Source organism: Suricata suricatta, chromosome 14, assembly GCF_006229205.1.
Source record: "Suricata suricatta isolate VVHF042 chromosome 14, meerkat_22Aug2017_6uvM2_HiC, whole genome shotgun sequence".
Lineage (NCBI taxonomy): Eukaryota > Metazoa > Chordata > Mammalia > Carnivora > Herpestidae > Suricata > Suricata suricatta.
The window spans coordinates 82,821,477-82,843,872 of record NC_043713.1 but is presented as its reverse complement, the minus strand read 5'-3'; the positions used below and the strand labels follow the sequence as shown (position 1 = coordinate 82,843,872).

General features: G+C 45.9%; 3 protein-coding genes across 3 annotated transcripts; 2 read left to right on the top strand and 1 right to left on the bottom strand.

Moving 5' to 3' along the window:
- The first annotated feature begins 2,527 nt into the window (after window positions 1-2,527).
- Window positions 2,528-3,451, top strand: LOC115277951 (zinc finger protein 628-like). The gene is made up of 2 exons (XM_029922372.1): window positions 2,528-3,176; window positions 3,334-3,451. Exons 1-2 carry the CDS (start codon window positions 2,779-2,781, stop codon window positions 3,428-3,430), a joined length of 495 nt encoding a protein of 164 aa, XP_029778232.1. The 5' UTR covers window positions 2,528-2,778; the 3' UTR covers window positions 3,431-3,451.
- Window positions 3,420-20,428, top strand: DIABLO (diablo IAP-binding mitochondrial protein). Its single transcript, XM_029922371.1, has 6 exons — window positions 3,420-3,522; window positions 4,380-4,506; window positions 8,439-8,570; window positions 9,304-9,414; window positions 9,581-9,677; window positions 19,677-20,428. Exons 1-6 carry the CDS (start codon window positions 3,473-3,475, stop codon window positions 19,871-19,873), a joined length of 714 nt encoding a protein of 237 aa, XP_029778231.1. The 5' UTR covers window positions 3,420-3,472; the 3' UTR covers window positions 19,874-20,428.
- Window positions 20,429-20,655: 227 nt separating this feature from the next.
- Window positions 20,656-21,922, bottom strand: B3GNT4 (UDP-GlcNAc:betaGal beta-1,3-N-acetylglucosaminyltransferase 4). The gene has a single exon (XM_029922370.1). The coding sequence runs from the start codon at window positions 21,879-21,881 to the stop codon at window positions 20,808-20,810; it is 1,074 nt and encodes a 357-aa protein (XP_029778230.1). The 5' UTR covers window positions 21,882-21,922; the 3' UTR covers window positions 20,656-20,807.
- Between the last annotated feature and the right edge of the window lie 474 nt (window positions 21,923-22,396).

Here is a 22,396-nt window from a genome sequence, read left to right as displayed (position 1 = left end):
TCTCTCTCAAAAATAAGCGTTAAGAAATGTTTTTTAATGGGGTGTATCTGTGATGGTTAAAAGGAATATTAAAAATTGCACATTTAATTTTTAAAGAGAACTGGGAAGGACTGGGCACTGTAGCTCTGCCCTCACTAGAAATGTATTAGAGTCAATAATGACGTGCTGGTCTCTCTCTTGTTCTCAGTTGTACCTTAGAGACTGGCCTGGGGCGCCTGGGTGGCTCAGTCAGTTAAGCATCTGACTCTTGATTTTGGCTCAGGTAATGATCTCACAGTTCATGAATTTGAGTCCCGCATTGGGCTCTGCGCTAGCATTGTGGATCCTGCCTGGGATTCTCTCTCTCTCTCTCTCTCTCTCTCTCTCTCTCTCTCTCTCTCTCTCACACACACACACACACACACACATACACACACACACCCTACTCACTCTTGTGCGCGCTCAAAAAAAATTTTTTTTTAAAGATTGGCCTTTTGCCATGAGGAAGTGTTTGTATTCAGCAGAAATTCAAGAAGAAATGCTCTTTTTAAAAACATCAAATGAACTGAGTGTCTAAAGCAGACAGGAAGAGAAGCTGTGGTCAAGATGGCAAGGCATAGAAATGCAGCATCACAAAGACTGAATCATGGGGAGACTGAATTACACTCTACAGCCAGATACATTATATTATACAGTTTAAGGACCTCCTTTAGAAAACAGAGGATGCCTTTTTGTCAGCCAGTGATCTAAGAAAAAGGCAATATGTCAACTTTCTCAGTTGCTCTTATTTCTAAATGAATGCATGTGAATTTCAAGCCACATATTTCTTAGCTTTCGTTACTCCGTAGTGACCAGAGTCTACAGAGGCTGGAATACGTCCATTTGAAGGACAGGAGAGTGCAAGGGGACAGCGCCGAGCCTGCTCTCATAGCCTCTCCTTTTCATCTGTTGCTGTAGTATGCGGTGAGGGTATAAATCTTAGCCATACTTTCTTTCCTGTCACTAGGCAGGACACAGAAGCCCTTCAGATGACCAATTCTCTAGGGGAGCAATTACTACTCTCTGGCTTCCTGAACAGCTTGATAATGTTCTGCTCCTGTTTTCAGCCAGGCTGTGGCCGGGGCAGTGATTTGATAATAACAGATGCTGATTAAATTAAGGAGCCATTTGCTTCTGGAAGATGATATTGATAAAAGGGCTGATGTCCACACTCCCTTCTAGTTTAAAGGTCAAATAACAGTCTCTAATCACAAACTACAATAAAAAGCAAGATAATCAGAAGCAGCACAAAGTTTGTGCTTTTCCTTCATTGTTCCGTCTGGGAAAGGGTCTGTTCGTTATTTGCTGACATCCCTACTGGCTGTCTTTGCATCACATTTGGAGTTGAAATTAGAAGTAGGCTCATTGGGAAGGTGACTGTATAGTGCATCTCTCAACTGCTAAACTCTGTAAATTAGAATTGAGCATTCAGGAGCTCTGGGTTCTCTAAGCTGTTTCTCACATACGTGCATGTTCACACTTTTTTTTTTTAAGACAACCGCGTTTGCTTTAGTTGGAAAGTTGTAAGTGAAAGTTGCATATTGGTTCTTCTCCTCTGAGACTGAGTAGGATGGGGTTCCTCTCAATGTTGTTAGAAAAGGGTTCACATTATATCCCACCTGCAGTGTTTAGAAAAGCAAGACAAGAAGGGGCATGAAAAAGCTCCTCATGTACCACTTGCTCAGCCCTTCTGAGTCCGGAGCTTTGCAGGCATCCTTAGAGTCCTGTGGGCTGTGGCAGTGAAATGGGCGGAGGGCAGGCAGGGTTGCCAATGCCCCGCCTGGCCTGGGATGGGCTGTGCGCAGCTCCCTGATTGCTCAGGGACCGAGGGGAGACTGTGATTGGTCTCTAGACCACACCTAGTTGGAGAGCGCAGCTGCTGCCTGAATATCGCACAGCTCTGCCGAGACCACTGGAATACACACACGCCTACCTTTAGACACCAGACCGGGAGAGGGACTGTGGAGCTGCTGTAGCAGAGGACTTGTGGAAACTTCGCTGAGTGAGTAAAATGGAGAGAGAAGGAACCTAGTGGCTGGGCCTGAGGGGAAGTTGCTGGGCAGGACAGTAATGGAGATAAAAAGCTGGTTTGTGATTGTTGCCACTGATTCCATCTGTGGTAAGCTGCACAAGAGGACAATGGGGAAGGAGATAAGCCCAGAATCAAATTGATGCCCACCTCTTGGCTCTTCTGCAATACTGGCTGGCCAGAAGGGCACGTGTGCCCGACCATAATGCAAAGACTCTCAAACTCTGCATGTTATCAAGCCTTGGGGTCCAGGGAATTACAGAGGGCTTCTGTGAGGACCTACTGCCTTCTGCCACCCAAAGGGGTCCCTCTCCTTTTCTCCTCCCAGGTAGTGCGGGCAGCTGGGGCTGCAGCTTGAGTGATGGGTAAAGAAAGCTTTACTCCATTAGACCATTAGCAGCACTCACAGCATTAAAAATGCAGGAGGTGGATGGGAAGAGAGAGCCAGGGATGAAGACTAATGCAGCAGCGGAGACTGGGAACAGGCTTCTCTCTCCTTACAACCCAGATCCAGATTAGGAGTCAAAGAACAAGGGAAACTTGGTTTAAAAGACTATTAGTGTAAATGCAAAAAGGACGTCTAGATGGTTGTTAGGTAGAAAGTCAGCACTTGGGGGCTTCCTCAGCCTTAAGCAGCGTGTTTACTCTTGAGGGCCAGGACATAGCATAGTCGCCCTGTATCCACATTGTCTAGAACCCTGCCTGGCTCAGCAGCGCTTGCGGAGTGGCCAATGGAGGGTGGGCTTATGGGGGGACCGTCTTTACGCGTCCAGGGACTCCACAATGCCCCCGCCCCGCAGGTTCTCGGGCTTCCCGCTCGTTGCGATGCCGGCCTCGTCCACCATCCACATGCTGCAGCTGCTGCGGGAGCTGCTGGCCTTCGTGCTCCTCAGCTACACGGTGCTCATCGGAGCGCTGCTGCTGGCCGGCTGGACCACCTATTTCCTGGTGCTGAAGTGACAGCGCCCGCAGCCCCGCCCCCCGCCCCGCCCGCCTCGTGCCAGCCCCCAGCCGCCTGCGCCACGGCGCGCCGCTCCGCCTCCTGCCGGACACACTCCACCCGCCGACGGAAAGACTTTGCTCCTCGCGCTCAGGCCAGGGCTGCCTCTCGAGGCAGGGCTTCGTCCGGGTAGGAGTCCAACTTCCTCTCACGACGGCCGATTCCGTTCCGCCCGCTTAGCGCCCTCAGACCCAGGTCCCGCCCCGTCCCGTGCGGAAGCTCCGGCGGTTGGGCGCTTGTCACAGCCGTTACGGCCGTTACCCTAAGCCCCGCCCCTTCCCTCCAGACCGCCCAATCCCGAGTGTTCCTTCAGGCGGGGGTGTGGTCATGGGGCCTGGCCCACTCAAGAAGAGGCCGCGCCCGTTCGCCAGCTCGCGAAGTAGCGTCACTTCCGGCGTGTGCGTCTGGCGTTCGGCCGCCGCGGGATGGCGGCTCTGAGGAGCTGGGTGTCGCGGAGCGTAACCTCCCTCTTCAGGTACCGCTGTGGTCGGGTACAAGGGCAGTAACGCAGGGTGGGAGGCACCGCTGGGCGCGCCATGGCCGGGACGGCAGCGCCCGCCTGGGTGGCAGCGTTTAGCTCCTCGGCCGAGCGGGCCCCGGCGTCCCGCCCCTCAGGTCCGAGGACCTCCTGACTGCCCCAGGCTGGAGGCCAAGCCGGGAGTCTGTTTCTCACCGACCGCTTTCCCGTCATTCCCCTGGCCGAGGGCCAAGCCCCACAACCTCGGCCTGGCTTCCTGGGGTGCCCCGGCCTGCCCGAGAGTTCCCGTTAGCCCATCGGAATCGCTGGAGGGAGATGGGGGAGGCCCTGGCGCGCAGCGGACTGTTCGAGGAAGTTTCCCCCGAGGGCAGGAGGGGAGCGGGTCAGTCCCCGCGCGTGCGCTGCTGGGTGCGCCCTCTGCCCGCCGGGACGCCCTTCGCGGCACCTCGGGCTCCAGGTGTTGCCTCGCGGGGACTCTCCGGGACACCTGGAAACGTCAGCCGGAGTTCCGGAGCTGAATGCTGCCTGCAGAAGCATTTCTTTTGGCCTGAGGTCTTTAAAAAGCTCTGAGACTGCTTTTTAAACTTCCGTACCTGCTACCAGTTAAAGTCCGAAACCACCGGGCTCGCTTCCCCGCGCGGCAGCCGTTCAAGGGAGTTGGGTAGCGGTTGCCCCTTGGATGAGTCCTGGGCTTTCCCAGTCCGAGACGCTCCCCGCTGAGCCCCGTCACCTGGCGGGCCGACCCAGCCCTTCATTCAGGTTCCTGCTCGGCCCGGTGTGAGTTTTCAACCCCTGCAAACAAACTGAAGAGTCTTACGGATTGGAAGTTACGCCTTATTAAACTTGACTTCTAGGTACACACGGTGTGTTCCTGTCGTGGCTAACTTTAAGAAACGCTGCTTCTCAGAATTGATAAGACCATGGCACAAAACTGTGGCAGTCGGAGTTGGTGTGACCTTGTGTGCAGTTCCTATTGCACAGGTAAAAATACTATGGTGTCACAGTTTCTCAGTGCGCGGTGCCCTCTTGGAGTCTCGGGGTGGTGGGCACTGCACCGTCAGAGAAGCTCTTAGTTTTACCCGGTGCTCCCACCCCCATGCGACAGTTTACTTTCTACTGTACCAGCATTATTTCTTCGTAGCTGGACAAACATATTACCATTCCCACTTAATGTTCCCATTTGGTAGGAATAGTGTGTCAAATTGTATAAAGAGGGGACAGGACTAAGATGAGGGTATTTATAAGCTATCAACGGAATAGTCTTTCCTTCAACAAAAATTTATTGAGCAACTTTAATGTGCCATTGCTAGAAATGTAAGAACAAAACAAAGCTCCTGCTCTCATAAAATTTACATGCTAGGGAAAAGAAAGGGGAGAAAATAAATAGAAATGCCAGGTGATCAGTGCTGTGTAGGAAACAAATAGGGTAAGAGAATAGGGAGTGCTCAGAGGCAGTTGTGTTGTTTTGGGTAGGAGAGGGTAGCCCAGGAGGGCTACATTCAAAAGATGATTTCTAGGGGCGCCTGGTGGCTCAGTTGGTTAAGTGTCCGACTTCAGCTCAGGTCATGATCTCACAGTTCGTGGGTTCAAGCCCCGCATCCGGCTCTGTGCTGACAGCTCAGAGCCTGGAGCCTGCTTCAGATTCTGTGTCTCCCTCTCTTTCTCTGCCCTCGACCCTTCACACTCTCTGTCTTTCAAAAATAAACATTAAAAAAAAAAGTGGTGTCTAAATGGTAATGTCTTGGGAGATGTTTACCAGGCCGAAGGAGCTGTTGAATGTAAAGGAATAGAAGCAGGTGTATATCTGATAATGTTGGATGAACAGCAAAAAGGTAATGTGGCTGGAGTGGAGTGAGAAAGCGAGCATAATAGATGGGGCCAGAAAATCAGCTGAGGAGTAAACCGTGTCCTTTTTGGCATTGTAAGGCTTGAAATTTCATTCCCAAAAGGAAGCCACAGAGGATTTTAACACAAGACTGTTAATCTCACGGAAGTTTTTAAAGGTTGCTGTGTGGAACCAGGAGGACCGTGGGAGATCGTTGTTCTAGTCCAGGCTTGGAGTAGGCGAGCAGCAGTTTAGGTGGAGAGAAGTGGGCCAGATGGCGGTCAGCACGAGTTGCTGATGGGTTGAATGTGGAGTATATGCCAAGGCTTTTTAAAAAGCCTACGTAGGGGCACCTGCGTGGCTCAGCCGTTTAAGCACCTGACTTCTGCTCAGGTCATAATCTCGCAGTTTGTGAGTTCGAGCTCCTCATTGGGCTCTCTGCAGTTAGTGCAGAGACACCTTAGGATCATTCTCCCCAACCACCCCCACACCCACCCCTCCTGTGCTCACATTCTCTTTCTCTCTCTCAAAAATAAATAAACATTAAAAAATTTAAAAGCCTAAACAACTGAAAGAGTGGAGTTGCCATTTATTGGAGTGAGGGGAGTGGGTTTTGGGAAGATGAAATCAAGAGCTGAGATTTGGAAAAGACAGTCTACGGTGTCTAGAAGACATCCAGGTGTTGTCAAGGAGACAGGTGATAGGAAAGGGGTGCCTTACTAAAATGATCACTGGTTATATGCTTTATGGGAAAGAACTAAATTGCTAATAAATTAGCAAACCCCATTTTGGAAAAATATTTCTGATCCTTACATGTGTGTTTATCACAAAAGGATTGATTCCACTCACCACAGGTCTTTGCAGCATCTTCTGAGGCGTATTCATCAGTCTGCATATTTGTGTTCCTCACGCCAAACCTCATCTCTGCTTGTGATGAATAGTTAATCCTAAAACCCTTACTTGAACCACCCGGCCATCTTCTGCCAATAATTAAGACAGCCTTTCTTCATTCCTTCAGAAGAATATTTTGGGTTTGTCCTTTCTCAGTTCATACACGTTTCTTAAGCCTGAGTTACTTTGGTCATAGGCCACATGGGAGGAGCCTCTGGTCCTTATCCTATAGGAATGGCAGTTCCACTTCTGTTCTTCAGCGCCTGCAGTGGCTCTCTATTTGTGTCCCTGCACGCTAGTGTCCCCTTCCTTGTGCCATCTGTTGTAGGTCCGTGAGCATCCTCTGCATGCACCAGATGTATCTTTTCTCATTAGTTCTTCTTCCCCGGGCTGCCTGACCGCTCTCAGCCCTGCTGTCTTCAGCCCCAAGTCCCACCTCGCTTTAAAGCCTTTCAGAGTTTCTGGCCAACAGTGATCTCTCTCTTTCTGACCCCTTGTGTTGTATATTTTGATATTTGATAATAATCTATCTGGCACTCCCCTGAGTCAGCAGAACCTAATGGAAAGGGTATAGATGGGTGAAGATGTGTTTTGAAGTCTAGATATGTGGCTTTTTGGGAAAGTTTATATAACTCTTCCCTGAGTTTTCATTCCCTCATCTGTAGAAAAAAAAAAAGTGATAATACATGGATTGTTTGTAAGGAACAAGTGAAAATGTATTCTAAAGTGAATTGTGAAGACATAAGTTGGAATATATAAAAATTAGCTTCCAGGGAACAGTAATATTATTTCCAATCTTTCTAGCCTTGAGTGTGAGGTACATGATGAATGCTTATTTGATTGAATGGTAGATAAATATGGTAAATAAAATTCTGGATTTGTTCATGTGTCAGAGATATTTCTTGATGGCTATTTTCAAGGAGCAGTGGTTGTCTGGGTTTATAGTCTAAGCAGCAAAAACAAAACATACAGATGGAGGAGTTGGTCTTTGTTGTGATACAGTCAGTGCTCTGCTGAGGAAGAACAAGGCAGAGTCAGGGATGACCTGAAAGTAAGGCGTTCCCGCGAAGCCTTTTCGTAACTCAGCATAAAGTGAGGAGTATCTTTCCAAAAGTTCACATTATGCCACTTTGCTTTTCACGAAAGACATTAGTACAATAACAGCTTTTTTTTGTTGTTGTTGTTCGTAAACTTGAAAATCCTCTCCAGACATCTTTTCGGTTATTGAAATCAGGTACTAATGTAGGTCCTTTTTTTTTTTTTTTTTTAATGTTTATTTCTGAGAGAGAGCACAAACAGGGGAGGGGCAGAGAGAAAGAGGGACAGAGGATCCAGAGTAGGCTCTGCACTATTGGCAGCAAGTCTGAAGTGGGGCTCAAACCCACAAACCACAAGAGATTATGACCTGAGCCACCCAGGTGCCCCTGTAAGTCTTTCTTTAAAGAAAAGTGGCTTAACACAGACTTGGCGAAAGCAAGGGAGGCCTGTGTTTAGTTAAGGTGCCATGTTACCTTAACCCTTGAGAAGATGTATTGGCCTTTTTTTAATATATAACAGCTGAGGTCAGAGTGAAGCGTCCCCGGCTCCGCCCAAGACTGTACTGCTCATTCTGCTCAGAATTGCTCCCCCCATTGCTCCCCCCGTCCATCCCTTTACTTAGACTCTGCTTAATCATCATCAACTCTATGAAGGCCTCTCTGAGCTCTTTTCAACATAGAAGAGATTGTTTTCTTACGTGTGCCCCCACTGTAGCCTACAGCTTCCGTAGCCACAGCATCCGTGGTACTTGACTGCATTAATTTTTCAAGTTCTCTGTTAGCGGATCTCCTCCCCTTCCCCATCGGAAATCTTTGAGGACAGAAAATATATCTGTATATATATATATGTATTTTCCCATCCCAGGTATCTAGCACTGTGTTCATAAATTAATCATAACTTCCTGAAATTTGTTGGTTAAAATTACTAGCCCTATTTCATATAAAGAAGTGCTTGGCTTTTTGGAACAGAGCATAAATAAAAGTAGATAGAAAGCAGACTCTGGAATTATTTCCAGATACTGTCTTTATTAGCCAAAATAGAGCCTAAAAAGAGGAGAGAAGCAGTTGCAGTGTGGCAAGTGCTTTCCCTTGGCGGTCTCTGATGGAATTCTCAGCTGGAGCTCGAGGTTAGAAGTTGAGTGGAAATGTTTGTCTTCCAGAAACTGGAGCCTCATTCTCTTAGTAATGATGCGTTGATGCGGAGAGCGGTGTCTCTGGTGACAGACAGCACCTCCACCTTTCTCTCTCAGACCACGTACGCACTGATTGAAGCAATCACTGACTATACTAAGGTAAGTGTCCTCTTGTGAAGTCTTGATCGTCTAAACCAGGGCGTAGCAAACTATTGCTCATAGCCCAAGTCTAGTCCGATGCCTGTTTTTGTAGTTCTAGCGGAATGTAGCCAGACTCCTTGGTTTATATGTTGTCCACGACTGCTTTTGTGAGTTGAATAGTTTTAACAGAGCCTATAGGGCCCACAGGCCTAAAAGACTCACTCTCTGGCCCTTTACAAAAGTGGGGCTGAGCCTTTGACCTAAGTCAGTGGTTTTTAGACTTTTTCCAGGAACTCTTTAAAAAAAAAAAAAACTTTACATATAGCCTCCGAGTGTAAGACCAGAGAACAAAGCTGACTGGGTTCGGTTAGGGGTCAAGGGGTCCAGAGTCCAACACCAGGGGCTTCTCTGTGGGAATAGTTTCAAAATCACTTATCTGAGCTAATAGGTACATTTATAGGTTTATTATACCTTTATTTTCCAGCAGCTTTTTCCCCTCAGCCTGCTGAGCTTTTCTTTTGCATTCTCTAAATTGCTAACAACCTTTATTAAAACCACAGAAGCGGACTAGTGGGAACACTTATGTCCTAGAAGAATGCCCTGGTCTTGCACAGTAGCGCCGTCTCGGGGAGGGGAAGGACGGGAGAGCCGGTTGGCTGACACGGGACTTGACTTCCTTGAGTACAAATCTCACTAATCCTGGTATGTCTCACCTATTTTACTCAGACTTGTGTGTTCTCTTTATTTGTAGGCCGTTTATACCTTAATTTCTTTGTATCGACAATATACAAGTTTACTTGGGAAAATGAATTCACAGGAGGAAGATGAAGTGTGGCAGGTGATCATAGGAGCCAGAGTTGAGGTAAGAAAAAGTTATTAGACATTTCCATATTAGTGCCCCTACCTCATTCTGGTGTCTAAGTTACTGAAGTGTCTGACCAGTAACTGTTCTCTGCATCTGTTAAGTCTCATTTTAATGTGCTTAGTAACCTCTTCTTGTTGTCTGAAGCACTGTGTTTAATTTACAGATGACGTCAAAACAGCAAGAATACTTGAAGTTGGAAACAACTTGGATGACCGCACTTGGTCTTTCAGAGATGGCGGCAGAAGCTGCGTACCAGACCGGTAGGTTCTGGTGGTCACTGCTGGTGTGCTGAGTGTTCATCTAGCTGTAAAAGGAAGGGTTTAGATTAGTCGAAGGCCTGTGGCTCCATCTCCAGTTGCCGGGTGGTCTGTGTCTAGAAAATGGTGCAGCTGCTGCAAATTAGGAAATGATTGTGTCCAAATAGTTTTTAGGCTTTTTTTATTTTTAATGTTTATTTTGAGAGAGCCCTCAGGGGAGGGAGAATCCCAAGCAGAGTCCACACAGTCAGTGCAGAGCTGGATGCATGGCTCAAACCCTGAGCCCAAACCAAGAGTCAGGATGCTTAACTGACTGAGCCACCCAAGTACCCCAGATTTTTAAGCATTTTATTGTTTATTTTGAGAGAGAGAACACAAGCAAGGGAGGGGCAGAGATAGAGGGAGAGAATCCCAAGCAGGGTCTGTGCTGTCCATGCAGAACCAGATGCGGGGCTTGATCCCATGAATGTCGAGATCATGACTTGGGGTGCCTGGGTGGCTCAGTTGGTTAAATATCCAAGTATTTTATTCTTGTTGTAACACTGATATTTATGGATAACTAGTCACAGGGGGACACAGTGGGAGGAGACTTGAGATCACCAATATGTGTGAGCCTTACCGAAACCTGCGATCCTAGTCCGTGGCAAATCCTACAGTGATAGCTGCTGTTAATCGAGTGTATGTAGTAAGCATTTTATAGACTTTTTTTTTTTTAACGTTTCTTAATTTTTGAGAGAGCGTGAGCAGGGGAAGGTCAGATAGAGGGAGACAGAGATTCAGAAGCAGGCTCCAGGCCCTGAGCTGTCAGCACAGAGCCTGACGCCGGGCTTGAACCCACGAACTGTGAGATCATGACCTGAGCCACCCAGGCACCCCTAAAATATTTTAAAGAAAACTAGTTGAATCTTACCTGAATTCATTTCAAACTAAAAGCCTAGGGTCAGCTATTTTGTTTTCTGACTTTGGGATAACAGACTAGAGGCTCTAGTGCTGTATCTTAAAAAAGGATACAATATGTATTTGTTTGAATGTTTACTTTGAGAGAGTGTATGAGCAGGGGAAGGGCAGAGAGAGAATCCCAAGCAGGCCCCTCGCTGTCAGCACAGAGCCTGATATGGGGCTCCATGGTGAGATCAAGACAGACCTGACCTGAAATCAAGAGTCACCTGCTTAACCAAATGACTACTCAGGTCCCTACAACATATATATGTATGTATTTTTTAAAGTAAAACAAAAAAGAATTGTTAGTGAACTAAAAGCAGAAGTGGAATGAAGAGCGGAGCAGCAACTACGTGAAAGCAGAGGCGGGAGGCGCGCAGGGAGGTCTGCTGAGGCGTTCCCACGCAGACGTGCCCAGTCCGGCGTAGACTGTGCTGGAGAAAAGGGAAAGTGAAGTATAAGCGTTATCTGCGAAAAAAGACATTTTCATAAAACTGACTAAAAATGCTCAATATGAAATAAATACACAAAGAAAAATCCTAAGAAAACTGTAAGAATCAGTTTTATTAGTGGGTGATAAGATAAATCAGTAACCTAGAATTTTATATCCAGCCAAATGCGCTTTCAGGAAAACTGCTAAAGTAGTTTAGAAAGGAGCAACAGATAAAAAGAATAATGAACAAAATATAATAAAATTTGTCAAAAGTTCTGAGTGTTAATTTGAGAGAGAGAGCACAAGCAGAGGAGGAGGAGACACCAAGTCCAAAGCAGCCTCTGAGCTGTCAGTGCAGAGCCTGACACGGGGTTGAACCCAGGAACTGTGAGATCATGACCTGAGCCATGCAAACACCCTGAGTGTGAAATTTTTAAAACCACTTAGGGAAGAAGTGAAAGTGTGCTAAGAAGAGACAGACATTGGCTTAGCATTAGATCTTGCTAAACAAATGAAAACTTGATCAAGTCAGCTAAGGGAAGGAAGTTTTAAAAGAAAGAAAGAAAATGCAAAGTAAAATGAAGGAATAGTACTAACATCAGTAATCACAAAGCTAAGAATATGTTCAAAAAAGTTACAACTAAAATGATTTACAGAGATAGCTAAAACAAAATTGTGTAGGAAGGTTAAAAGTTATAATAAGCTAAACTGAGCCATTATTAAGAAAAAGAAAGCTAATGCAAAAAGCTCTAGGAGAGCTCTGTCAGAATCCAAAGAAGGATTCAAAACTAAAGGCATTAAAACCATTAATCGAGAAGATATCAGTCATTAAGCAATATTCCTGATAAGGAATTCAAAGCGATTGTCATAAAGATACTCACTGGAGTTGAGAAAAAGGGGATGAACTCAGAGTTTCAACAAAGAAAATATAAAAAGAACTAGTCAGGGGCGCCTGGGTGGCTCAGTTGGTTGAGTGTCCGACTTCAGCTCAGGTCATAATCTCACAGTTTGTGGGTTCAAGCCCCGCGTCAAGCTCTGTGCTGACAGCTCAGAGCCTGGAGCCTGCTTCGGATCTGTGTGTCCCTCTCTTTCTGCCCCTCCCCTGCTCATGATCTGTGTCTCTCAAAAATAAATAAATGTTAAAAAAAATTACAACAAACTAGTCAGACAAAGAATTCAACAATGGAAATAAATACATTAGAGTGAAAACCAAAAGAAGATGAGAAGAGGATCAGTGATCTGGAAGACAGGGTGATGGAAAACAAGCTGAGAAGCAAAAAAGTAAAATAAGGTCCAAGTACCCTTGGCCTATTTTTATCAAGCATAACAACATCCACATCATTGGGATCCCCAAAGGAGGAGAGAGAGAGAAGAGGGGAGAAAATTTCCCTAATGGAAAAGGAAACAGACATTCAGGTCCAGGAAGCATAAATAGCCCCTAACAAGATGAACTGAAAGAGATCCACGCCAAGACAAGGGGTCCCTGGGTGGCTCAGGTCATGATCTTGCAGTTCGTGAGTTCAAGCCCTGTGTCAGGCTCTGTGCTGACAGCTCAGAGCCTGGAGTCTGCTTCAGATTCTGTCTCCCACTCTCTCTCTGCCCCAACCCTGTGCTCACCCACTCTCAAAAACAAACATTAAAAATAATAATAATAAAGCAGCAAAACACTTACACGTAAGGGGTACCCCATAAGGCTATTAGTTGATTTTTCAGCACAAACTTTCCAGGCAAGAAGAAATGGCATGATATGTTCCAAGTGCTAAAAGGAAAAAAAAACCTACAACCAAGTATACCCAGCAAGGTTATCATTCAAAATAGGAGGAGAGATTGTTTCCCAAACAAAAAGGAGTTACCACTAGTAAACCAGCCTGTGGGAAATGTTAAAAGAAATTCTTTAAGTGGTGGGGAGGGAGCCATAACTAGAAGAAAGGAAAGGAAACAATTTTATAGGTAAAAGCCAATATACAGTAAAAGTATTATTCACTTACAAAGCCAGTATAGAGGTTAAACCACATAAATAGTAAAAATCAACACAAAAATTAGTCAAGGGATACACAAAGATGTGAAATATGACACACATAAAATTTGGAGAGGGAGTAAAAATTTAGTGCTTACAAACTTAAGCAACCATCAACTTAATATAGACTCTTAAGACATATAACATATTATATATGAACCAAAGGGTGACCAAAAAATCAAAAACCTATAATAGATACACACACACAAAAAAAACATTAAAGAAAGCCATCACGGGCACCTGCTTGGCTCACTTGAGTGTCCAACTTCAGGTCAGGTCACGATCTTGCAGTTTGGGTTCGAGGCTGCCTCAGGCTCACTGCTGTCAGCGTGGAGCCCGCTTTGGATCCTGTTTCCCCCTTCTCTCTGCCCCTCACCGTTTTGGATTCTCTCAAAAATAAAAATTTAAAAAGCCATCAAACTCACAAGGGAAAAGAGCAAGAGAAGAAAAGAGAAGGACTCTAAAAACAACCAGAAAATAAGATGGCAGTAAGTGCATACCTTTCAATAATCACTTTAAATATAAGTGGACTAAGTGCTGCAAAGGACACAGAACAAGACCCATTTACACTGCCTGCAAGACGTTCATCTCCAACCCAAGACACATACAGACTGAAAGGGGAGGGATGGAAAACATGCCATCCGAATGATCTGAGGGGGCAAAGCCAGGGTAGCAATAGTTCTGTCAGAAATAGACTTTAAGTTTTTTTTAAATTTGTTTTTGAGAGAGAAAGTACGAGTTGGGGAAGGGCAGAGAGAATCCCAAGCAAGCTCCACACCGTCAGCACAGAGCCTGATAGGGGGCTCAAACTGAGGATCTAAGCTGAAGCCAGGCGCCCCCAGACAAATAGACTAAAACAAAGACTGGAGCAAGAGACAGAAAAGGACACTGCGTAATGATAAACCAGGCCAACGAGACAGAGCCGTTACAAGTATGCACCCAACATAGCCCCTGAGTACATGCGGCAGATAGCAACAGACAGGAAAGGGAGAAGTTGACAGTAATACAATAATGATAAGGGATTTTAACACTCCACTTACATCAGAGGATAGATGATCCAGGGGTACCTGGGTGGCTCAGTCAGTTAAGCATCCCTTGATTTTGGCTCGGATCATGATCTCACGGTAGATGAGATTGAGTCCCATGTCTAGCCCCATGCGGACAGTGCAGGGCCTGCTTGGGATTCTCTCTCCCCATCTCTGTCCCTCCCCCACCTGACCCTTAAAATAAACATTAAAAAAAGATGATCCAGACAGAAAACAAACAGTGGCTTTGAATGACACGTTAGATCACATGGACCTAATGAGTAAATATACACAAAAGAGGGGCACTTGGGCGGCTCAGTCGGTTGAGCATCTGACTCTGGATTTCGACTCACGTCCTGAGCTCACAGTTCTGAGATTGCGCCCCATGGTAGCGGAGAGCCTGCTTGGGATTCTCTCTCCCTCTCTCTGCTCCTGCCTGGCTTGCTTGCACGTGCTCGCTTTCTCTCTTAAGATAAATATTTTTTAAAAAACCAAAAACCCTCCCAACAAAATTCGAGGGCCAGGTGGCTTCAGCAAATTGAATTCTACTAAACATTTAAGGAAGAGAATACCATTCTTTTCCAACCCAAAAAATAGACGAAAATTTCCAAACTCAGCATTACCCTGATACCAAAACAAAAGACACTGCAAAAAGAAGAAAACCAGAAACCAGCATCTGAGGAGCACAGATGCAAAAATCCTCAGTAACAACATTATAAAAGTCATTCACCAAGGTCAAGTGAGCTTTATTCCAGGGATGAGAGGGTTGTTCAATATTTGCAAATCAGTGTGATATTTCACATTAGCAAGAAGGATAAAAACCACATGATCAACTCCACAGATGCAAAGAAAAGTATTTGACAAAATATAACTTCCATTCATGATAAAAACTTAGCAAAGTGGGCTTAGTGGGAGTATCCACCAATATATTTAAAGCCATACATGAAAAGTCCACAGCTAACACCATACTCAGTGTTGGAAAAAAAAAAAAAAAAGATTAAGAAAACAACCCAATTACAATTGCACCCAAAAGAATAAAATGCCTAGGAATAAATTTGTCCAAGGAGGCAAAAGATGCATACTCTGAAAACTATAAGGCATTGATGGAAGAAACTGAAGACACCAGAAATGGAGGACCAACCATGCTCTCCCCTGCGTTGAAAGAATATATGTGTTTTTAAGTGTATTTATTTCTGAGAGAGAGCACAGCTGGGAAGGGGCAAAGAGGGGGACAGGGGATCCGAAGCAGGCTCTGTGCTGACAGCAGAGAGCCCGATGCAGGACTCAGACTCACAAACGGTGAGATCATGACCTGAGCCAAGTTCAGACACTTCACTGACTGAGTTCCCCAGGTGCCCCAAAAGAATTAATAATGCTAAAATATCCATACTACCCCTAATATAGATTCAGTGCAGTCCTTATAAAAATACCGATAGTATTTCTCCCAGGGTAGAAAAAATAATCCTAAAATCTGTGTGGAACCATAAAAGACCTTGAATAGCCAAAGTAATCTTGAGACAGTAGAACAAAGCTAGAGGTATCACAATCCCAGATTTTAAAATATACTATAAATCTATAGTAATCAAAACAGTGTGGTACTGGCACAAAACCATAAATGAAACAGGATGGAGAGCCCAGAAAAAACCCCACAATTAATGTCAGTTAATCTACACCAAAGGAAGCAAGAACATACAATGAAGAAAAGACAGTGTCTTCAACAAATGGTGCCAGGAAAACGGAATTGCTACATGCCAAAGAATAAAACCGGCCACTGGCTCACGCCACACAGAAACAAACAGAACCTCAGCTGGATTAAAGACCTAAATGTGAGAGTGTCAGTCAGGAGTCCTAAAACTCCTAAAAGAGAGCGCAGGCAGTAATCTCCGGCGTTAGCAATTATGGGTGTGCCGCCGCAGGCAAGGGGAACAAAAAAATAAATTATTGTGACTACACAAAAGTAAAAACCTTTTGCATAGCAAAATAAACAGTCAACAAAACAAAAAGGCAACCTAATGAATGGAGAAGATATTTGTAAATTATATATCTGATAAGGGGTTAATATCCAAAATAACACAGAACTTACACAACTCAACCCCAAAAAAATCCAGTTTAAAAAACTGGCATTTTTTTCTAAAGAAGACCTACAGATGGCTAATGTACACATGAAAAGATGCTCAACATCACTGATTATCACAGAAATGAAAATCACAAGATATCACCTTATACCAGCCAGAATGGCTTGTATCAAAAAGACAAGAAATAGGGGCACCTGAGTGGCTTAGTCATTGAAGCACCCAACTCTTGATTTCAGCACAGGTCATGCTCTCAGTCTGTGAGTTTGAGCTCAGCATCGGGCCCTGCACTGGGTATGAAACCTCCTTGGGATTCTTCCTCTCTCCTCTCTGTCCCTCCCCTGCACATACTTTCTCTGTCTGAAATAAATAAAAAAATTATTTGTGAAGATGTGTTGAAAAGGGAACCTTCATGCACTATTAGTGGGAATGTAAATTGGTGCAGCCACTGTGGAAAACAGTATGGAGGTTCCTCAAAAAATTAAAAATATGGTATGATCCAGTAATTCCACTATTGGGTATTTACCCAAAGAAAATAAAAACACAAATTCAAAAAAAAAAAAAAAACATTCAAAATGGTACATGCATCCCTATGTTTATTGTGGCGTTATTTATAATAGCCAAGATACAGAAGCAACCCAAGTGTGCAACTATAGATGAATGGATAAAGGTGTGTGTGCATGTACACACACACACACACACAACACACACACACACACACACAATGGAATATTAGCCATAGAAAAAGTATAAAATCTTGTCATTAGCAACAACATGGATAGACCTAGAAAGGATTATGCTAAGTGAAGTCTGACAAAGGCAAGTACCATAGGATTTTACTTGTACATGGCATCTAGAAAACGAACAAAACAGACTCTTAAATACAGAGAAGTGATGGGGGGCAGAGGGGAGGTGGGTGGGAGGATGGGCAAAATAAAGGGGAGTGAGAGGTACAGACTTCCGGTTATAAGTCAGTCACGGAGTGAAAAGCACCACACGGAGCAGAGCTGATAATACTGTAACAATGTGGCGAGCACTGAGTGAGGTACGTAATTGTCCAACCAATACGATGTACATGCAAAACCACTATGTTTGCGACACTTCAGTAAGACGTGGGACATGAGACCGTACATATCGTATGATCTCAAACTTGAGTAACAACGTAGAAGAAACGTAGATGGAAAGAATGATGACAAGAAAAAATATGGCAGAAAACTATGCTGAGAACAAATGGAAGGAACCAAAAGGCTAATGTGGATGTTGGAATAATGGGTGATTTCTAAATTATTTTATAATTTATATCAGTAAATATAGTAATTTATATCACTAAATCTAAATATCAGTATATATAATGTACATCAGTAAATATTCAACACTAACAAAAATACATCATGAAAATGGAATAAAGCAAAATTGAGATTAACAAGGAAAAGTTAAGTTTAATACACATCTCAGAGACTCAGATCAAAATCAAAAAAAGTAAAGCTATGAAGTATTGAAATAATGGTTTTTAAAAGTGTAATCAAGTATATGTAGTAAATATAAAACTTGGTCCCCCTTCCAAATACATTTTTTCAAACACATGAAGTACATACAAAAATTGATTTTATGTAAAGACAGCAAATTCCCTCATATCCCCTTCCCTGACCAAAAAGCAAAATAGAAACGTAGAAATATTTGGAATGGTGATGACAAGCGCGGTACGCAGCAGACCCAGAGAGCTGCAGATGAAGTAGAGAGACCTGGACGCCTTTGAAGAGGGGTGTCAGAAATTCAAAGAACAGCCATGACTGACAGGAAATATTCACTGTATCAAGTACTGAAAATGAACAAACTAAACTTGTAACCCATTTAAAAATAGGGGACCATTCAGCCAGGCAGTGTAGAACAAATGAAATAAAAGGTGAAAGAAGATTTAAAAATAGTTCATAGAAAGGCAAAATCAGGGTGCCTGCGTGGCTCAGTTGGTTAATCATCCAACTCTTAATCTCAGCCCAGGTCATGATCTTACCATTCATGGGTTCAAGCCCCTCAGACTCCTGGCAGACATTGTCGAACCTGCTTGGGATTCTCTCTCTCTCCCTTTCTGCCTTCTGCTGGTCCTGTGCTCTCGCTCTCAAAATAAATGAACTTAAAAAGAAAAAGGGGGCAAAATCAGGTTCCATAAAAAGGAAAAAATTTTTTTTACAAGTATGACTTTTTAGAATGCAAAAGTAACATTAGAAGGGGCTGTTTACAGATATAGATGGTTTATAATTATATCAATTATTATAGTCTTTGTGGAAACCCTCAATTGGCCAAAAAAGGAAAGAATCAAAATAGAGCCAGTAACCATAAAAGTTGAAATAGTATTCAAAGATTCTGTGCCCCAGAAGCGGCCACTACACCCAGCTGTTTGTGGGAGAGCTTTATTAAGTGTCTAAGGAACAGGATTCCTCCGTCACAGAAAGTATATCCGTGCATAGAAAATGCTGGGCGCCTCCCGAGTGTTGTAATTGTATGAAGCTGTCATAGGCCTGATCTTACGAGTGCACTAGGCCAATGCTGAAACACTACTATGGTCAGGATCACTTAAGAATATACATGAGACTCAGATATAGCAGTTTACTTCAAAATACAAGATACTTCGACACTGAAAAGAAAAAACTATCAATAAAATTTACCAGAGATTATCTACAGTAGATTAAAGGAGAACAGCCAGCCATGTATTATCAATATAGGCCCCAAAAGCCTTCAGTAAAATCTAATATCCATTTATGATTTATATCTAAGTACAATTATAAATACAGTTTTCTTAACATGATAATCAAGGTTAAGTAACCCTACTTAATGAACTGTGAGGGCATTCCCATCAAGTTCAAAAGAAGATCCTTGCTCTTCTCCACTAACTTAACACTGTACTGAAGGTGAAGGTTCTTATTAATATAGTAAGATAAAAAAGAACCACCCAGATGGATGAATTGTTAAGTGTGTATATCTGTATGATGAAATATACGAGCAGCAGGTAAACAGAATGATAGAGCCCAAAAACATGTTTAAAGAAAAAGCAAAATTCCAAATTATGTTCAACACCTTTTGTGTCATTCTGTGAGTTTAAAGTAAAATATTTGCCTATGCATTCCATATGTACCAAAGAGGAAAAGGGTGCTCTTAATCCAGCAAAGGTTATCTCTGAAGATTAGGTAGGCTGAAGAGAGGTCTTTGACAATTTGATTAATGAGCTATTAATTTGTCAAAAAGAGATGTATTATTTGATTACTTGTGTAAACTCATGAGATGTCTATACTAAGAGCTTGTGTAGCTGTAAAGATGGCCGGGAATTATTAATAATGAGAGCTGATAGCTGGAGAAATATGCAGACCTGAATGTGGAGATAGTTCTCTGTGGTGCAGAGAGGGCAGGCAGGGAGGGTCTCCAAGGGGGGCTCAGATGACAGCCACGGAGCGCAGGCTTTCCCTGTGTCCCCCGGCGCCTTCTACCCCTCCACCATCAGCCTGACTGTGCCATCCTCCGCAGGAGCAGACCAGGCCTCTATAACTGCCAGGAATCACATCCAGCTGGTGAAGTCCCAGGTGCAGGAGGTGCGCCAGCTTTCCCAGAAAGCAGAAACCAAGTTGGCAGAAGCACAGACAGAGGAACTCCGGCAGAAAACTCAGGAGGAAGGGGACGAGAGGCCAGAGCCGGAGCAGGAGGCCTACCTGCGAGAGGATTGAGTGCCTGAGCCGCCGCTGTCCACGTCTTCGGGCCCCATCCCAGGGCCACCCAGCCCAGGATCGCCGTGGCTTTCTCTGCACAGAGAGGAGGCAGCGGTCCTGCCCTGGCCCATCAGGCCAGAGGCCGTAGCTGTGAGTGCCTGACCCCTTTCCCCAGGGACCTGATTCTTAGCCCCAAGGCCCTGCACCCTGTTTAACATTTGACCCCCACCCCCTCACCACAGCTTCCCACCCGCCAGTCTTTTTACCTCCACCCAGAGCATCTCAGCAGCCTGGCCAGAGAGAAGGGTCCTCTTCGGTCCTGCCCACAAGTTCAGTAGTTTAACCTGTTTGCAGTCGTATTCACATTTTCAAATCTGATTTAGTCTTTGTTCCCTCCATAAGGATGTGAGTTTTTTGGGGAACGGGGAGCCTGTTGATAAGATTTCTTTTTAAGTGTTTCCCATCCTGTCATCTGGCCTCTTTGCCTGTAAGGACAACTGAAGCCGAGGAGCCAAACATCCATTTTACTTTAACAGTATTTACCTGGTGCTCAACAGGACATATTCCAACACACGCCTCGTTTCCTTCTTCCTCTATTGCATCTGAAGGAGAATAATTTTTGTTGTTTTGCGCTTCAAAAAGAAATGTTTGTATTCTAGGGCCCTGGGCAGCCTCCTTTGTCTCCCAGACTGGCAGAGCCCCCGGGGGCTCCCAGAACCACCCCCACCGGCCACCAGAATTCTGGCAGCCTCTGCTGTGCAGAACTTTGCTCCCATTCAACACATGCTGGTACAGGTTAGCCAGATCTCAGTGTTTTTAATCAGGGTTAGCAAGGCAGGGGTGGGGGTTACAAAAAGGAAGAAATGAAGTCAGCATTTCTGTAGACGCTCAGGTCAAGATTCAAGGTCTCACTTGTCCTCATGATAGGAAAATCAACACTGGGTTCACTCACTCAACCCACCCCTTGCAGTTGGGGCAAGGGGGCCGCTGCACACTTGAGCCCCTCATCTGTCACCAGCGCCCACATGGTCCACATCTCCAGGGGGCTGAGGCGGTGCACCAGCAGGAGCCCCCTGTACAGGCAGGGGTCCAGGGGGTCCAGGGGCCGCCGTATTCCAAATGTCTTGAAGCCCGCATGGTGCACGGGGCTCACCCCCAGCTTCCTCAGGCACATACCCACAAAAACGTCATCGATGGGGAAGAGTTCGGCCTCTTCCACCGCTGCTTGGAGGTGCTGCACGGTGGCTCGGGACATGACGTAGCCCCCACCCCCGGCGTAGGGTGGGTAGTGGCGGGCCCTGTACATGGCCGGCGGGATGAAGTATTTGACCTTAGTGTTCCTGTTGGGCAGGGCCTGGCGGATAACATCTCCCACCAGGAGGTCCCGGGCTGGGTCCCGGCCCTCCAGGAACTCCAGCACGTTGGGGACATGGACGAAAACATCATCATCTCCCTTTAGTGTGAAGTGGGCCTGGGGGCAGGCAACTGCCACCCAGCGCTGCAGGTGCAGCTCCTTGAGTGTCAGGTTGAAGAAGTCTTCGGCGAAGTCCCACTGCAGGATGTCGTCAAACTCTCGGCTCTCGTAGGCCAGCAGCTGGGCTGGGGGCGCCGGCCCCGCCACCCCCAGGAGGAACACCAGCTTCAGCTGCCGACCCCTGGCCCAGCCCCCCATCCGGCCCCACGTGCTTCGGATCGCTGCTCTCCGCTCCACGTGGCCGGGCTGCGACTTGATGGCCAGGAGCAGAAAGGTGTCAGCCGAGCAGCCCGAAGGCTCCAGCAAGACTGAAAAGTTGCGGCAGTGGCGATAGGTCAGGAAGAGGCGATGGCGGCTGGGCAAGGACAGGGAGACATTAGCTGCCGTGTGGTTGGGAGGGCACTGGCTGCGGCGGGGCGCTGGGGGAGCCCAGAAGGGCTGGCGGGCCACGGGGCCGCCCACCGGCTTGGCCTCCTTCTTCAGGAAGAGCAGGCAGCTGAGCAGCAGCACAGCCAGGCTGTACAGGACCAGCCAGCCCAGCCTGCGGAACATGGCAGGGCCTGCAAGGAGAGAGCGCGTGAGCCGCCGGCCCCGCCCCCCAGCGGCCGCGTCCCTGCGGGCCCCTGTTCCCTTCCCTCTTCTGTGTCCCGTGGCTCCATCCAGAGTCCCTCTCCCAGAGGACAGGTCAGCACACCTGCTCTGCCAGCCCTTGGCCCCTGCTGTCATCAGAGGGCTCTCGGGTCAACTTTTCCCCCAAAAAGGACTTGCAGTTTTTGTTTTGGTTTTGAGAATGAGAGCCAGCAGGAGATGGGCAAAGGGAGAGACAGAGAATCTTAAGCAGACACCAGGCTCAGCGCGGAGCCCCACATGGGGCTCAACCCTGGGATCGTGAACTGAGCCGAAATCAGGAGCTGGATGCTCAGCCGGCTGAGCCACCCAGGGGCCCCTGACCTGCAACCATCTTAAAACAAGCACCAGGGTGGCCTGGCTGGTGAAGCGGAAGTGTGGGACTCTTGATTTTGGGGTGGGGAGTTTGAGCCCCAAGTTGGGTGTCAAGATTACCTAAA

What these genes read in the sequence shown, in the direction of transcription:
- LOC115277951 (XM_029922372.1), top strand. Translation starts at nt 2,779, where the DNA reads ATGGAGGGTGGGCTTATGGGGGGACCGTCTTTACGCGTCCAGGGACTC. An exon ending in CGAGGCAGGGCTTCGTCCGG is followed by an intron (nt 3,177 to 3,333) that starts GTAGGAGTCCAA and finishes CCTTCCCTCCAG; the next exon opens with ACCGCCCAATCCCGAGTGTT.
- DIABLO (XM_029922371.1), top strand. Translation starts at nt 3,473, where the DNA reads ATGGCGGCTCTGAGGAGCTGGGTGTCGCGGAGCGTAACCTCCCTCTTC. An exon ending in GTGCAGTTCCTATTGCACAG is followed by an intron (nt 4,507 to 8,438) that starts GTAAAAATACTA and finishes TTTGTCTTCCAG; the next exon opens with AAACTGGAGCCTCATTCTCT. An exon ending in TCATAGGAGCCAGAGTTGAG is followed by an intron (nt 9,415 to 9,580) that starts GTAAGAAAAAGT and finishes TTTAATTTACAG; the next exon opens with ATGACGTCAAAACAGCAAGA.
- B3GNT4 (XM_029922370.1), bottom strand. Translation starts at nt 21,881, where the DNA reads ATGTTCCGCAGGCTGGGCTGGCTGGTCCTGTACAGCCTGGCTGTGCTG.